Genomic DNA, 17,715 nt, shown 5'->3' on the forward strand with positions numbered 1-17,715 from the left:
TGTCCCTGTTGAGCACCGAGCCCTTCTACCTTTTAACTGGCTGGACTTCTCTTTGTGACTATACATACATACATACATACACGTACATGTTTGGGCAAGTATTCGGCAGGTGCGTAGCCACGGGTGGGCATAGGTAGGCCTGGGCCCACCCATTTGTTTTTTCTGCCCACCCCAAAACAAATTGAAAAAAAAAAAATGAAAAAAATATAATTTATTTTTGTATTTTTTACATCATATTCAGTCATTTTGATAACAGTGTATTTATAGGTATCCGAAACCCACGAAAAAAGTGTCAAAAAACGCTAATAACCGCGCGTGCACAGTCCGGCCACACGTGCGCGTGCATGTGTACCCACCCACAACTCCCGAGGCCCAGCCTCGGCTAGCGTTCTGGCTACGCCACTGGTATTCGGGGACATACATGCATGCATGCACTAACTATGCAGATTTAGCAGAGTGGCTCTGAGCCTCTGCCTGATGAGCAAAAGCCTACCCGGCCAAGCGGGAATTCCCTTTTAGGCTAGTGGACAAGATGTTGGCTTATCCACGGGTTTGAATCCTGGTTGTTACACAGACAACCCCATATATTGTATAAACAAAAACACTTTTGAGGACTGTTCGAACAAAGTTGTCAACCCCTATTATGAGGTCTGATTGACAGTTTTGACTCACCATTATAGACTCAATTTTCATGTGTTTGAGATGACAACTACCTCTATTTACCTTTTATGAACCTGCTACATATAACAGGGTTGTCAGCTTTTTGGGCCCTGGATTTCCACAGGGAAACTCTTGTGCTTGTGGACCTGCAATAAGTATATTTAAAGGTCCTTGAAATCTGGTTCCAAGGAATAAGTGTTGACCAATACTGCCCGTTTTTAATTAAAGTTGTTTCAGTATCCCATTTTTTTTCCAGACTCTGGATTTGACCAGCTGTAACTCATCTGATCGCTTAGCTGCCAAAGAGATTTAAGAGCTGGTAATCCCGGTGTGTTTTAGCTTGTAGTGTGACTGGGACCAAATTCACAACAGCACGTCAGTAGCACTGTGTTGTGATAGAGAAGGTTTGACGTCATGTCTGGACTTTTAGCACTTTGCTGAGAATGTGAATGGACCCCATTCACAGCAGTTCATTATGTTCTGTTTTGGCCGAAAGGGAAGCTTTCACTTTGGTATGTAATAGTAAGTACATATAAAGTGGTTTGTTTTTCGGAAACGTTTGGTTTGAATCTAGGGCTTATCTTTTTGGGGTGTTTTCTTTTGTAAAAGTGTGTGCTTAAAGGAGTAGTTTACCCAAGACATTACGTATTTTCTATCAATTACACACCCCATGAAGCCTTGAATTCATGGACATTTTTTTGTTGTTGTTGTATTCCTAAGCCAATAATTTGAATTTCAAATTATTGGCTTAGGAATGCTACAAAAACAAAAAAATCTTCATGAATTCAAGGCTTCAGTCCTCCAGCTATGTGAACAAAACAATTTAATAAAAACTTGATCACAAAAAAAAAATGAATTCAAGCCTTCATGGAGTGTGTAATTGATAGAAAATAAGATTTGTTTTGGGTGAACTACACCTTTAAGCGTTGCATGATATCATATCTATGTAACTACTGTTGCAGTGCACCTCACAAGAATAACATACTCCTCACAATAAGAAAGTCACTTTAGGAGCAAGCGGTTCCCGAGCGTTGCCCCATAGGTCAGGACTCAGGAGCCTTTCTCCCGTTTCTGTAGCGTGAGGCAGCTTGATGTACCCCCTGGACATAACGTTAGCATGTCGCAGGAACTTACACCCCAATTGATGCAGAGTGCCGAGCAGGGAGGCATTGGTACCATTTTTATAGTCTTTGGTACTGTAGACCTCGGCCAGGGATTGAACTCGTACCTCCCATAGGCTCTATGCACAGCAGCCATTTTGGAGAAAAAATGGGCCTCTAATTACTTCCTTCACAGGTGTTACCAATGATACTAATGAAGGCTCTGCTCCATTCTGGTCAAACAGAGTCAGGGTGCTGATATTGTGCATGTTGGGTCACTAGAAATACTAGTGGGTCTCAAAGTGTGGTCCAGGGACCCTCATGGTTCCTTGAGAGGGTGTAACTCTGAGAGTGTACACATGGAACCAAATGGACCCTCCCGGGTCCATTGGTTCCATTTGTACACTCTCAGAGTTATGGGGGTCCTTGAAATTAAAGAGTTTGAGCACCACTGTGCTACACTAAATGGAACGGAGCCTTCATTAGTATCATTGGTAACACCTGTGAAGGAAGCAAGTAAGGGGCCCAATTTCTGTCCTATATGGCTGCTGTGCATAGAGCCCATTCTCAGGGCGGGGGCACTCTAACCACAAGGCCACTGTGCGGTCACAATATCACGATTAACATTAATGTTGCCCCGCAGTTTGTGTCTGAGTAGGATGCCTTGACATATCCCATTCACTTAACAGTGTTGGTCTTATCTGTAGTTGGCTGGCCCATTGTCTTGGTTCTTTGTGGAGTATGTTAATATGCGTGGCGTTGGCCACCATGCCAACTTGGTCATCCAGATTGCAGATCTACAAGCTCACAACATGAGCTAGGCATCTCTCTGGTGGCCTTTTGAGTCCAACACACACCGATGAGAGTAGCCTAAAGAGAGGTTGTTGTTGCAAAATGATCCATACAGGCATTGTCTTATAGTTCTTAACGTTCAAAGAAGAAAAACATATTTACAAACTTTCTAATTTGCTGGACGGTGCAGTGGAAAGAAACAGGGAAAAAACGCTGACAGGACATCACAGTTACAGCATGTGCACAGACTAGTTTGAACCCCCAGGGTGCCAGTCTATTTTTATTTAAAATGCTGTATTTGGGTCTGCTAAATTAACTGATTATTGGTTCCAGTATTTGCCTTTGTGTCAAAATAGAAAAGAAAAAAAACTTGTTTCACCACAATGCAGTTGACCAAATTCCGGTCAAATGCAGTGTGGTGAAAAACATTTTTTTAAGACCTGAGGCCGATTTTACAAATGCTACAAATCCTAAGTTTTCTGAAAAACGTTTGTTGCTATATCAGTGGTGCTCTAACGTTTTCATGTCAAGGACCCCTCAAAATTATATGTATTTGGCCACGGACCCACATGTCAAAAGATTCTTCCAGGGACCCCCAGAAGCAAAGATTTGAGTGAAACATTTTCACTTTAAAAAATGCATGTATTCAAAGATTTGTCACAAAAAAATGGCAGATCTACAAGCTCATAGCGCGCCACGAAGTGACGCGCTATGAGCTTGTATATCTGCTATTTTTGAGTAGCCAACCAATGTGCTACATATACATAGGTAAAATCTAAAATGGCACAGATTCTTTCCTGTTTTTAATCGCTTAATGATGATTTGTAAGCGTGTAACCTCATATATGTGTGTACTGTAGGTGTGGCTGGGCTACAGTCAGAGGAAGAGAACTAAGAGGGAGCGTCTGGAAGAACTGATATTTCTTGGAATGGTAAGTCCCTCAAGTCACTTGATTACAATGTGACTTGAACATGTTGCAGCATGTCCCAATTGCCACATTTTTGTGTCACTAACAATTTTAGATAAACTGCAATCTCTGTCCTGCATAAAATCAGTTCAGTCAAAGGAATGGTACAGTATGAAGGTGTGCTGTGTGTATAGAGTTGACTTTGGCATCTAGGCTCTTGAACATGTCGCTCCCTGCAAGGCTGTGACCTTAACGCTTGGCAAATGAGAGAGCAGGGGAGTGACGATTGACTTCTCCCCCAGGGGAAATCTAGAGTCGGGGCCATAGACAGTAAAAAAAAGTATGGACAGCGTTACGCCCATAGACTATATACAGACCGTAAATAAAGCCTATTTTTTCAGCTATTTCAAATCCGCCGTCTTTCTATATCCTATGGAAACGGAAATTATTGCTATTGGTTGGGACCAGAGCGGGGGTGGGGTATTAATGCTATTGGTTGTGTAGTTTGTCAATCAAATCATCACAGGGTAGCCACGCCCCTCCTACAGCATACCCTACTTTATCATCAATTTTAAAATAAATGGGACCATAATTTACCAAAACGCATATTTTGGTGATTGAACGAAGACTTTAAACTAGCGACTGGAAGCATATAGTATTTATGACGATGTGTATTAAGGTAATAAAATCAAGTGTAAAGTTCAGCAAAAACCCATCCACTTGAATAGAGCCTAATTGCTTCTGACACCATCAGGGGTGAAACGGCAAGACTACAGGCCATTCATATGAACAGTCACTTCCTATACGGCCTCAATTTACAACTTGGAAGCTGGCCCCTTGGTCGAGGCTTACAGGTGGATGCTGGGGTGGAGGTCGGGGTGATGAAATGCAGGATTGGTGAGCTGAGCAGCAGTAATAACTAGCAGCAGTGGTTGCAATGTGAGCAGTTTAGGTAGAGTGAGAGAGCACATTTCACAGCTTAGAGATTGGCTTATTACAGTTTTATCACGTGTTGCTCGGGTGGCGTAGAGGTGAAGTTCTTGCCCACCACCGTGGACACACTCAGGGTTCGAGTCCTCCATGGTGCCCTCCGGCTTGGCCGGGCATTCCAACGGATTGTCCGTGTTCGCCGGAAGGAAGCCGGGCGGGGGGGGGGGGGGGGGGGGGGTGATCTCTGTCACTGCACTATAGCAAACTCCTACAGGTTGGGCAGAGTGTCTGTTCAGTGGGGAGCTGAACTAACTTAGTTAGGAATAGCATGTTCCTCCGCATGCGTCGCTTCCTCCCACTGAAACACGTCATTGTCAGGTAAAAAGAAGCAGACTGGCGACATTGTGTGCAACGGTGGAGACAGGTGCTCCTCTTCACTCTCCCTAATGCATTGGTTCTCAAAGTGGGTCCTTGAGGGGGTTCCAGGGGGCAGGGGGTCCCCAGAAAAAAGTAGTTAATGTAGCATCACAATCATTTTAACCACTTTATCGATTTATACATTGGTTATTAAAAAATAGCAGATCTACAAGCTCACAGCGAGTCACTTCGTGCCGCGCTGCGAGCTTGTAGATCTGCTATTTTTGAATGTATTTTTGAAAAATCTGATGGGGGTCCGCGGCCAAATACATATCAATTTGGGGGTCCTTGACACGAAAAAGTTTGAGAACCACTGCCCTAATGAATCAACCAGTGGGGGTCAACGGACCACGGTACAAGGGGAATTGGCCCGAATGACTAAATTCACAGAAAAAGGCGGGAAAAAGATCAAACAAAACATTAGCCTGCAGGCTTCACGCTTGAGTGTATAGCAAAAAAAAAAGCTTTTCTTCTTAATTAACCATCCCAGTGTTTTGTCCTGTGGTCCTCACCAAGGCTCCTGCTGAGGACCAGCACGGACCCAGCTCGGCTGAACTGAAGGCACAGCAGGCGGACGCCAGCAGGAGGCTGGTCCAGGACGGGAACGAGGCGGAGTACCAGAGGGCCTTGGTGAACATCAAGGAGTCTGTCCGGGTGGTGGACGGGCCCGACATGTCGGAGACCCTCCAGGAGCAGATACGACAGTGGTTCATTGAATGCAGGTGAATGGAAAGTCTGCGTACTGCAACGTAGCACACCTCCTAGAACAGGGGTCTTCAACAGGGGGCTCCCGGGACCCCTAGGGGTCCTCAGAGTTACTGCAGGGGGGGTCGCCAAATCTTTGTGTGATAGGAACCTTTTTTTTTACATTAACAACTTTTTAACAACTGAGGGGAACATTTGCCAAAAATAGCAGATCTACAAGCTCACAACTGAGCTTGTACAGTAGATCGGCTATTTTTGGTTTGGTGTAAAGGGGGAAAAAGAGCAGACCAAGTACAGAGCCAACGGTCAAAGTGTTGAGTGCTGTCAAACAAGTCTATGAAACTATCTACGAAAGCTATGAAAATGTTTAATCTGCAACACAATTTTATACAATATGTAGTAGGGGGTCCCTGCTTCATCTCTCTATCTCAGCTAGGGGGTCCTTGGCCTGAAAACCGTTGAAGAACCCTGTCCTAGAATTCACAAATTGTCTTTATTGAGCCCGATTCATATACTTAGAAGATCGAAAGTGCCGCCTGCCAATTTGTGCTCTCTCAGAGTTAAATGAACACTGAAGATTTCAGTGCATATATCAGCTAGTAGTGAAAGTAACGGTTGAAGATTGAGGATGTACAAATTCACTGCGTCCACACAGTAGACAAATGAACCGCTGTGACCCTCCCTCCCATTTCTCTTAACGGACAGAACCCACCCGTTGTCCAGCCATAAATCACTCGGAGCATGAATTAGGCTTACCTGTGCGTCTCGGTGTACATACCTTGTTCAGAATGGTGCACAGGCCCATGCATACACACCCCTCCTGAGATCAGGTAACAAGACAGAGTGCCAAAGTGCATGTATATACTGTAAGTGCATGTATATATAAGTGCAGCCAAATTACATGATCGACAAAGAGAGAGACAAGAGACTAATACATACGTAGATGTCTGGATCAACACCAATTAAGATGTATTTTGACTAGACCATTACTGACCATGGACATTTGTATAAAGAGTGCACTCTCAGTGGTATGTTTTCTGCATTTGTTCTTTTTTCTCTTCCATAAAGTCGACGCGCTGAACAGTCCTCTCACCATGTAATTCCATCTACCTATCATCGTCTTCTCTTTTGGGAGGCTGTGCAGTGAGTAGTTAGCAGTCTGACAACCAGAAATTATACATTTCCCATGGCCTAATTTGCTGGTCATTTTATCATTTCTCGCTACGCTTGATAGCTGTAATTTCACCTTCTACTTTAATTGCGTTTCAAATTTCACCCGTGTGTCCACGGCCACAGTTCTATTAACTGAATTTCCAAGCAGCTCAACAAGGCATTGGTCTGCCCTTATGAACGTCTAAACGAGATACAAGTCTGTATGGCTTGTAAAACAGGGAGGATTGTTTGTGTAGCTAAACTAAAACAAAACAAAAAAAAATGTTACCATGTGGGACCTTTAACATGACATTGCAGATCGTTTTTTAGATTTCAGAATATTTTTTTATTGGCAAGTACATTTGCACATACCAGGTTTAGTTTTTTTCTTTAACCCATGACCTGAAGCCGATTCTACAAATGTCTTCCCAACAGTATTCTAAAAAAGGTATGTTTCTATAATCAGTGGTGCTCAAACTTTTTCATGTCAATAACCCCCAAAATGTATTTGGCTGCCGAACCCCATCTCAAAATATGTTGTTCCAGGGACCCCCAGAAGCAAAGATTTGAGTTAAAGATGTTAGCTTTAAAACAATATATATTCAAAGATTTGCACAGCAGATCTACAAGCTCGTAGCACGGCACTCGGTGCCGCGCTATGAGCTTGTAGATCTGCTATTTTTGAATAGCCAAAGTGTAAAATAACGTTTTTTTAGCTCAAATCAAAACATTTACTGGGTTAAGAAATGCTCACATAACATAATAATATAAATATAATATAATTTGACTCTTAATAATTAGCTCACTCTTATAATGGCTTTTATTCTTTTATATTGATACTAGTTGCTTTGAAACTAGGCTTGGCTTGCATTCTTCTGTATATGGGATAGGTATGTTCTGTGTGTGTGTGTGTGTGTGTGTGTGTGTGTGTGTGTGTGTGTGTGTGTGTGTGTGTGTGTGTGTGTGTGTGTGTGTGTGTGTGTGTGTGTGTGTGTGTGTGTGTGTGTGGATAATGGAAAAGAAAGCTTTTCATCACTGCTGCATGTTAACTTTACAAGCAGCGTCTGAGACATGGTTATTGTAAAATAATACGATGTAACACTTAAAAAACGCATGCCTATGTACATATGTGTGCGCCGCAGCTATGCCGTATAATTGGCTGTACACACTCCACAGGGTAGACTATGTTATCTAGTAAGCATGTTGCCTCGGGGGGGCAAGCTAACAGATTACTGAAGAAGTAATAAATTAGTTTTGTCATTTTCTGGCCTTCGCTCAATTTCCCCATGTGTGTGTTAATCTAGATAAGAGGTGTATACTCGTACTCAAAGCAGGAAAACCTCAGCGAGATTAAAAAACATGACATTTTTGCTGTCTGTGGGCTTTATCAGTGTAATGAAAATGAATGGGAAAAAAAGCCCCCGTCTCCTGGCACCCCGCCGCATCAGGCTTCTGCATTGTATTATGATGTATACCATGCCTTCATAGGATACAGATTTCTATTAATTTAACGGGGGAATGAGCTAACTCATAAAAAAGGAGAAGCTGTGTAAACAAAGAAATGAGGTAGATTTCCTCCACTGCAGGCCTAGTATTATTAACTGTTCAGAGAAGAGCAGCGAGATGGAGCAGGAGAGGAGGCCATAACGGTTGTGAGCTCATTTCCCCTGGGTTTCCGTGGCCCTCCCACAGAGAGGAGTGATGGTCAGTGTATAGAGAGCATGGTAGCAGCGGTGGCTGATTATCGGCGTCTCTTGATTTATGGCCGGACAACGTGGGTTCTATCCATTAAGAGAAACGGGAGGGAGGGTCACAGCGGTTCAAAGCCGCAGGGCTTTATTTGTCTGCTTGGACGGCAGTGATTTCGTAGATGCTCCACAACCACTGCTTTCACTACTACAGTAGCTATTATGCACTAAAGTCCTCATTGTTCATTTAATTCGGAGGGTGTACAAACCAAGTGGACCCTTGTGGATCCTTTTGGTTCCATTTGTATACTCCCAGGGCCCTATTTTAACAGCGGAACTTTGTGTCGTGGTCTTAAAGGGACTACACCATGAATTAAAAAATATATGATAATATTTAATATCATATTGTTTATGTCCCTCAAACGTTTTTCAAAAGGTTTGAGCCTAAATCAAGCCTCAGATATACTCATTCCAACTAACTTCTCTCTGGCTTATAAAGCACTTTCACCTGCAATACCACATTGTCCTGTTTGGCACGGGGCGCTATTGAGCCAGATCGTATGCATGTTCTCTCCTGGTCTTCTGTGTGGAAAAAGTAAAAAAAAAAAATAAGAAAAAAATTAAAAAAGGTTTTTTGTTTTTTTGGTTGGAACTGAAAAACGGGAGGAATTGTTCAAATCAGTTTGGATAGAAGAGAGGTAGGGGAGACCAAAAACACAAAAACACACAAAACAGAAGAAAAAGTTAGTCCCTTTAATCTTTGCCGTGGGGTGCGACCAGTGCAATGGTCCTATCTAGAAGATGCTCAAATGTGGCCGCTATGCGTCTGCTCCCGGCACTAAGGGCCCTGAAGTGTGTTTTGGGTGTTACATTAGGGCCATCACCTTTTAAGAACTATGAGAGCCAGGTTTAGCCCGGCGTGAGGCGCATTCCGATCTAAGTGGCGGAGAGCAGAAGACGCACAGAATGCTTTTCCAGTGACAAAACCAATGTCCTCAATGAAGTGAAGGCACCCAAGCTTAAAATCTATGGGAGCAGCATTAATAATGTGATATAATGATCTCGGGAGACACGGATGAAACAAAATTTGGACTAACTGCTCATACACAGCTAAAATGTAACATTTTGTAAAGTGACCAGTGTTAACTACTTGAGCCCTGTTTCTAAAATCAGATCATTCAGAGTTGACCTCGGGATCCACATGGGAAAAGCGTGTCTTCAATGTGGACTTGGACGTCAGTCATCTATGACAGTGGTTCTCAACCTTTTTCAGGCCACGATTCCCCAAAATAATCATATTTAAACTTGGGACCCCCCAACCTTGACAAGCACTTGGAATGGTAGGAGTTGAGGCATTGCATTTAGTTTAATATTTTAATTGTGAAAATATCAGATCTACAAGTTCACTCGTTGTGAGCTTGTGACTCTGAGAAGGAAGGGACAGATGGATCACCGTGCCAAAGAACCTGGCTCCCGTCCGCTCCCATTCTATCTCCTTGCAACCTCCATATTTCCTTAACTTTTTACAGTGGGGAAAACAAGTCATTTTCGATCCGCGATCACTCCGCCATGGTGACTCGCGTGAGAGATGTTATTGTTCCAGGCGTTAGCCAGGACCAGCCACCATCGTGCACGCATATATTGTTTACAATCGGGTGCTCGTCGCGGAGTCTACAGCTGTAAACAGCGTAGCGTTACAAACGGTGAGATCTCTGGCACTCAACGTCACTTTTTTAAGAAAACTCTGGCACCGCATGTGTTAAAAAGGTCTTAAAGGTCCTTAAATTGTCACTTCACTGTCACCTGGGGACCCCCTCAAAATCCTGTTGGCACCCACCTGGGGGTCCTGACCCACAGGTTGAGAACCACTGGTCTGACACATACGTATGACTTCAAATATGGGCAAGGTTTCATGCCGATCATAGCCCAACTGACTTCAATTATGAAGATAAAGTTAAATGTGCATCTGTGGCCTATTGGCAGTGTGCTCAAGAAATTTGGCGCTGATTTGTCCAGCTTTGAGAGATTAGCTCTAGACAGACAGACAGAGACACACACACAGAGACACACAGAGAGACAGACAGACAGACAGAGACACAGACAGAGACACACACACAGAGACACACAGAGACACAGAGACACACAGACAGACAGACAGAGACACACACACACAGACATACACAGACAGACAGACAGACAGACAGACAGACAGACAGACAGACAGACAGACAGACAGACAGACAGACACAAAGACACCCAGACAGACAGACAGACAGACAGACAGACAGAGACACACAGACAAACAGAGACACACAGAGACACGCAGACAAACAGAGACACACAGAGACACACAGACAGACACAGAGACCCGGCCTCTTATAGACGATTAGATTCCTGCAGAGCCACACCATAAGCTTGTAGATGGGCTATTTTCGCTCTTTATTTTTCTTTTATCTTTTTGAAAAAGTCGGGAAATTCATTGACCAAAACACGAATGCCAAAAATAAAGAGCGGAAATAGCTGATATATGACTATGAATTGAATACCAAGGACCTCATTGGAAACAAGGCCGCAAGGACTTTTTTGAACGGACCTTTTAGACAAAGTATTTTAAATGTAACTGTGCTGTTTTACATTTTTGCCTAATAAAATATTCAATCAATCAAATTCAATCAATCAAAACCAGGTTGAAAGTGGTTAATATCCCATCGTTAAGTTAAGACTAGTCTGTGATCCTGTCTGTTGGCCTGGGAGGGGGGGCAGAACATGGTCTCCCCGGTGGCTGGATCACAATGGCCCATGGCCTACACGTTCACCTCCCCTGCTCCCCTGTCCCTGCCCTCCCCTTTGACCTCGGCTTAGCCCCTGACAATGATGTAAGCACCGTGACGGACAAGAGGTCACGGTCCCAGAGGGGTTCAGTCACGCTCATAGACCCCCCCCCTCCCCTCCCCAGGAGAACGCCAGCGTTCCAGGAGGATGGGGGGGGGGCTCACAGGCCAGAGGACATCCCCCCGCATCCCCATGAGAATACAAGTCTTCCAGGAGGGTGGAGTGTGATAGACTGTGATGCTTAATTACATTTATTATAATGGTGTACTCCTCCTTCTGGAATGCAAGTCTTAAAGGTCTCAAAAATGACTTATTTTCTATCAATTACACACCCCATGAAGCCTTGAATTCATGGAGATTTTTGGTGTTCTTGTCGCATTCCTGAGCCAATGACTTATGACTGGCGGAGTCTTCAGTAGGAGACTTAAAGGAGACTCTTTGAGACTACGCCGGTGTAATTGATAGAAAATAAGTATTTTTTTGGGTGAACTACTCCTTTAAGCATGTATCAATGGTGCTAAGTAACTAAGCATATTTACTCAAGTACTGTACGTGGAATTTTGAGGTAGGCTACTTCTAGTTTACTTGAGAATTTGCATGTTCTGCCTCTCACTTGTTGTGAATTTTACTCCACTACAACTATTTGATAACTTTAGTTTTATTAACTATATAAAATATAATCTACAACTAAATTAGGATGCCCAACAAATCCACGGTGAGACCTTTAAAGGAAGGCCATTCAAGCAAGCCGCAAGGGGAGCATGCAGTACCACCACGGCCCGTGAAACCATCAATGTTTGAAACGGGCGAGTCTGGTGCAACGCTCAGGTCCTGGACCTGGTGAGACGAAGGAGGAGCCCGGCCAGGAGGCCATCCACAGATCCCAGAGCCTCTCCTCTCCCCCGGTCCCCGCAGAGTAGTTCCGGAGAAGCAGATTGAGTGGCCCTGTCTTTCCCTAAGAGCCGAGGACTGACCGTGGGTAGCTACTGGGACGTAAGTCGGGGGCTTGATCAACCCCGGCTGGGTCACCTGGGCGAGGGTGTATGTTGCAAGACCCGAAACACCCGTTGACCCCAGGCTAAAACACTGATGATACGTCCCAGGTGCAGGTGTGTGGGGGCACCAGCTGCAAAATTGAGTACACAATGGGTGCGTTTACATGCACAATATTTATTCATTCAGAATGAACTCATTCCGAATAGAAATGTATACCCAACTGTTTACATGGCACCTGAATAAAAGTATTCCTGTTCCTCAATCGTTTACATGAGCAAAGCATTCATTCGGAATAGAACTCTGGTCATGCGCAGAGTGCTTTGGGCCAGGTTGGGGACGGGGGGAGGGGGCGGGGGTGTTTGACAGGTAAACATATGTATTATTTACCTCTGGCAGCCTTGGTAATGAATAATAACAATTTTGGCTACACGTACATGGATCTTTTTCTAAACGCACATTTGTGTGTGCGTTTGGGCCTTTCAGCCACACGCAAACGGTGTTTTTGGCCGCTCAAACGGATATTTTTGTAAACGGATAAATAAGTGAAGGTTTTCCAAAACATGCGTTTCAGTGGATCTGTGTGGACATGTAATCCGGAGATTTTGAGAAACGATGACGTCATCGCGCATTCGCACATGGTCATTATAATAATAAATAATACAATAATACATAAACACCGGACCGCTCATGGTCATTATAATAATAAATGAAGAGAGAGAGAGAGCAACACTTACAGTCTATGAAACAAGGCACGCTCATTTATGGCTAAATAATGTCATACTTAATAATAAGACAGTGGTGGGAAAAGTAGCTCATTCACTGTGTGACGAAAACCCTCTTTCTCTGCGCCAAGTAGAACACACGGCGCGCACACAGATTGAATGTGGGGTCTGTCGTCCTAAAACACAATCGCCCCGGTGCCGAGAGTCCCTGCTTTATAGTGGTGTTCGATGTTTTTACATTGCCAACTCTCACATGTACATAAACGTTCAGATTTCAAATATAGAGTGCTTACCCCTGAGCCACGGACGTTACAAGGCGATCCGGACCGCGATAAGTACCCGTATCTCCCGTATTGTTCAATAAAAAGCATTTTAATCCGATCGTCGGCCATTTTCTCCAAATTTTCTCCGATGCTTTCAACCATGCGACACCAATCGTTGGAAGGTGTATTGCACTCTGATACATTACCAAAATAAAAGAACAGAAAAAGAGAATGGCCGGCGATGGGATTAAAATGCTTTGTTATTGAACAATACGGGAGATACGGGTACTTATCACGGTCCGGATTGCCTTGTAACATCCATGGCTCAGGGGTAAGCACTTTATATTTGAAATCTGAACGTTTATGTACATGTGAGAGTTGGCAATGTAAAAAAAAAACGAACACCACTATAAACCAGAGACTCGACAGCGTCATGTGAACCATGGCTACTGTTTGCGCTGCAGCTGAGCCCTAATAATGTTGTTTTCGTTTATGTTCACGTATGCTGTTCACGTATGCTATTAAAATAATGCAGCTATTGCAGTATTGGGCCTTAACATGTGATTACAAATGTATTTGTATTTGGCCCCTCATATATATAATTATAAAATAAATGTAAATATAAAATCTGATATAAAATTGAAACATGCAGCTGATCGATGCGTTTCTGCGTCTACGTGTGGACAGGGATTTTTGTTTATCTTTGTCATGTGGCCAGGGATTCTTTTTAAAAACGGAGGACTAAAATATCCGTTTAGTAAAAGATCCATGTACGTGTAGCCAAGGCCTAAGTCACGGGCGGCTGCCAGAGAGAAATAATAACAAGCCACAGCTCACAATCAATCAAAGCTTCCAGCTATATAGGTAAATGAGGAAGAAGAGAAGAGAGACAATAAAACAAGTTAAGAGAGAGAAGGTAGAGAGAAGGTTTGATAATGGAAGCACACCGCATCCTGGCTACGGCCATTGGTCTGCTATTGATGAGTTTAATGCAGCAAAATCAGCTCCTGTTATATTTGCTGCTGACCCGGAGGAGGAGCCGGTCAGCGGAGAACTACGCTCGTCTGCGACTTGGGCTTGGAGCGCCAGACTCCACATGGCTTGCGCCTCTCCCCCCCCACCCAGAAGCACCGCGCTAGCCAATGACACATGCGCAAAAGAACAAATGTATACCAGTCTGATACCAGTGCGTTTACATGGGCAATGTAGCCCGATTCTATCGGTATATACCAGCCCTTCAAACCCGAATGAAATTTCATTCGGATCAGACCGGTATGGCCATACCGATGCGTTTACATGAGCATTTCTATTCTGAATGAGCATTCATTCCGAATTGAAGTGGAATAAACCTGTCCATGTAAACGCAGCCATTGATGCATCATTCATTCCAATACAATAAAGTCATATTTATTATTCTAAAATAGGCCATTCTGCATAATGAGTCAGTTTACTTTTGATGCTTTAAGTGTATTTGTGGTCCTGATACTTGTACTTTTACTTCTAAATAAAAATACATAATCCTTTTCAAAGCAGGACTTGTAAAAGATTATTTCTACACTGTGGTATTTCTTGTACTTAACTCATTCACTGCCTGAATTATTGCTGGCCGCGTTTGCCCACTGCCAGAGATTTTTCATTGAAAAAAAAAAGTATTCAGGAGCCGAGATACAGAATATTTAAGTTTTAAGTTAACAAGGAAGTGGATGCGAGTCTAGATCTTCGAAAAATCTTGGTCTTTGGGTCAAATTTTTGGGTCTGTCTTTTTTTTTTTATTACGTTTTTTACGTTCTTGGCAGAATTGGTAATTGGAAATAATTGCGTTTTTTAGGTTTTTGGCAGGGAATGAGTTAAGTATAATAGGAGTAAATGTGTCATGCACCGACAATTTTGTGAATTGAGAATCACGCTCGTATGACAAAGAATAAGTGAGGCTTTATTCTCACACCACCACTGGTATTTCTATAGGCTTTGGTTTGAACGGTGTGTTCAGATGACAATAAGACATGTCATGTCTTTCCAGGGATGCAACCGGGAAGTTCCCGGACTTTCCCAACGCCGAGGACGGAGGATCAGCTTCCATATTTGCTCAGAAGACACCCGAGCAGGTATGTACTGTAACAGACGTCTACTGTCGTCGCTGTCAGGCAGAAACCACGTATCTCCATATGTCAACTTTGTATGTTTTGTTTTGTTTTGTAAATTAATGCCCTACTGCAGGGGTCTGCAACATTTTTCAGGCCAAGGACCCCCTAGCTGAGAGAGAGATAAAGCAGGGACCCCCCACTACATATTGTATAAAATTGTATTGCAGATTTTAAACCTTTTTCATAGATTTCATAGATGGCTTCATAGATATTCAACCACTTAAACCCTCAATATGTTTGTAAACTTGACCTTTGACTCTGTACTTGGCCTGCTCTTTTTTCCCTCTACACCAAACCTCTTTGCCAAAAATAGCAGATCTACAAGCTCACAACGCATTGCACTGCGATGCGTTGTGAGCTTGCAGATCTGCTATTTCCGGCTAATGGTCCCCTCAGAATAGAAATACTAGTGGCAAGTGGTACCGTAAATAATAAAAAATATAGTTTCTATTACAAAGAGTTGGTGGCCCCCCTCTAGTAACTCTGAGGACCCCCTAGGTGTCCGGGAAAGCATCTGTGTAATTTTAGATTTTAGCGTTGGCTGTTCAAAAATAGCAAATCTACAAGCTCATAGTGCGTCACTTCGTACCGCGCTGCGAGCTTGTACATACGATATGCTATTTTAAAAAATATTGAAAATCTTTCAATCATTTTGAATTCTTTAACACAAATCTTCTCTTCTGGGCCCAAAACATTTTCAGATGGGGGTCCGTGGCCAAATCCATATCATTTTGGGGGTCCTTGGCACGAAAAAGTTTGAAAACCACTATTTTAGAAGGCATTTGTATAATCGGCCTCAGGTTTGAATGGGCCAATACAATATAACTAGTACATGTGCAGTGGGTGGAGGTGGTCTCCCTCTTCTTCCATTGAGACATTTTGACCACCTTGGTGTCAAGTAGGAAATCTAGTAGTACTGCCTGAAGCTCATACATCCAATGTCTCCCGTGGCAAACAAACGGGGGATTCCCTCCTGTGTGAGCGGCAGACGGTTTATTGTGATTATTCCGTGATGTCGATGCATGGTTCTCGTCCCGTCAACAGGTAGCGGCTGAGCTCATCGCCAAGGAAGAGGAGAGGGAGAAGAAGAAGAAGAAGAAAAGCAAAGCAAAGAAAGACAAGAAAGTTGGAAAGGGAGATCAGAAGAAGAAGAAGGAGAAGAAGGGGAAAAGCAAAGGAAAGAAGGGGAAAGAGGACGTGGAGGTAAACCTTTGTTCTGAAGTATAATACAACATGAAACGCTGCTTTTTAAAGTAATGTTGAGGAGGCGGGTCAACCGGATTACACTGTATCAACTTGGACTACAAAGACCAGAGGTCTGGGCAAATTGGGAGTAGCACTTTTTTTTTTACTCATTAAAACCGGGAAAGCATTCGTGTCATTTTGGATTTTTGCGTTGGCTATTCAAAAATAGCAAATATACAAGATATTGTATATCTGCTATTTTTTTACACTTTTGAAAACTCTTTAAAGTGATTTTAGACTACTGAAGGCATTAGTAGAATCGGCCTTAATTGAAACACATAGCTGATGTTTACAAACTGGATGCATACCAGAAGCTAAACGTGGGGGAGATCTTTTTTTAACGGTACTTCCCAAGTCATCTGGACTCGGGAGTGCCTGGGGCTCCTCAACTTCCAAAAAATGAACAGCATGGAGGCCATTCCCAAATCAAGTGCCTGGAGCTCTCAGACGTAATAAAGTGCACAAGGCTTCACTGATCAGTCCCATAGCACAGTGGTTCTCAATCTTTTTGGGGCTACAGCACACCAAAGGTCAGGCCAAGTGCACACACGCGCACGCACACACGCACATGCACACGCACCCACACACACACACACACACACACACACACACACACACACACACACACACACACACACACACACACACACACACACAGACAGTAGGGAGTTACTTGGAGTTTATGTTTTCATAAAAGCCTAAGCCATAATTTGTTTAGTATAAATCGGGTATAACTAAAACCCCAACCCCTAAACCTAACTTATGAATTATTATAGAGAATAATATTTTTTCTAGCTGTTAGCTGAACTCAAAATATTGAATATTATAGCAATAATATTTTCTTGTGAGGGGACCAGGAAAATGTTCCTCACAATGTCTATTTCACACACACACACACACACACACACACACACACACACACACACACACACACACACACACACACACACACACACACACACACACACACACACGCACACACACAGAGTGGCAGCATTTTCCACACTGTCAACTAATCCGTTTTTGAGCGCTCCGCCTGAGAATTTGAATTATTTGCAAGGTGATATTGGGGATCACTGCTGACCGTTGCCACTGTGATCCCAGCTGTAATTAAGCCGACGGTCAAAATAATTGACCAATCTATTGGTGGTCTTAAAATCCA

At 43.3% G+C, this 17,715-nt stretch overlaps 1 protein-coding gene across 1 annotated transcript in view; it reads left to right on the forward strand.

Annotated features, from left to right (window-relative positions):
* drc11 (dynein regulatory complex subunit 11) overlaps nt 1–17,715 on the forward strand; it is a gene marked incomplete at its 5' end in the record, with an annotated part of 126,913 nt that overhangs the window by 15,210 nt on the left and 93,988 nt on the right. The window contains 4 exons of the mRNA XM_084050916.1: nt 3,412–3,483; nt 5,323–5,528; nt 15,185–15,269; nt 16,353–16,511. Of these exons, the coding sequence (XP_083907042.1) occupies nt 3,412–3,483; nt 5,323–5,528; nt 15,185–15,269; nt 16,353–16,511 (522 nt within the window). The remainder of the gene's footprint in view (nt 1–3,411; nt 3,484–5,322; nt 5,529–15,184; nt 15,270–16,352; nt 16,512–17,715) is intronic.

The sequence above is a fragment of the Gymnoscopelus microlampas genome (genome assembly GCF_963454915.1).
Source record: "Gymnoscopelus microlampas genome assembly, chromosome: 24".
NCBI lineage: Eukaryota > Metazoa > Chordata > Actinopteri > Myctophiformes > Myctophidae > Gymnoscopelus > Gymnoscopelus microlampas.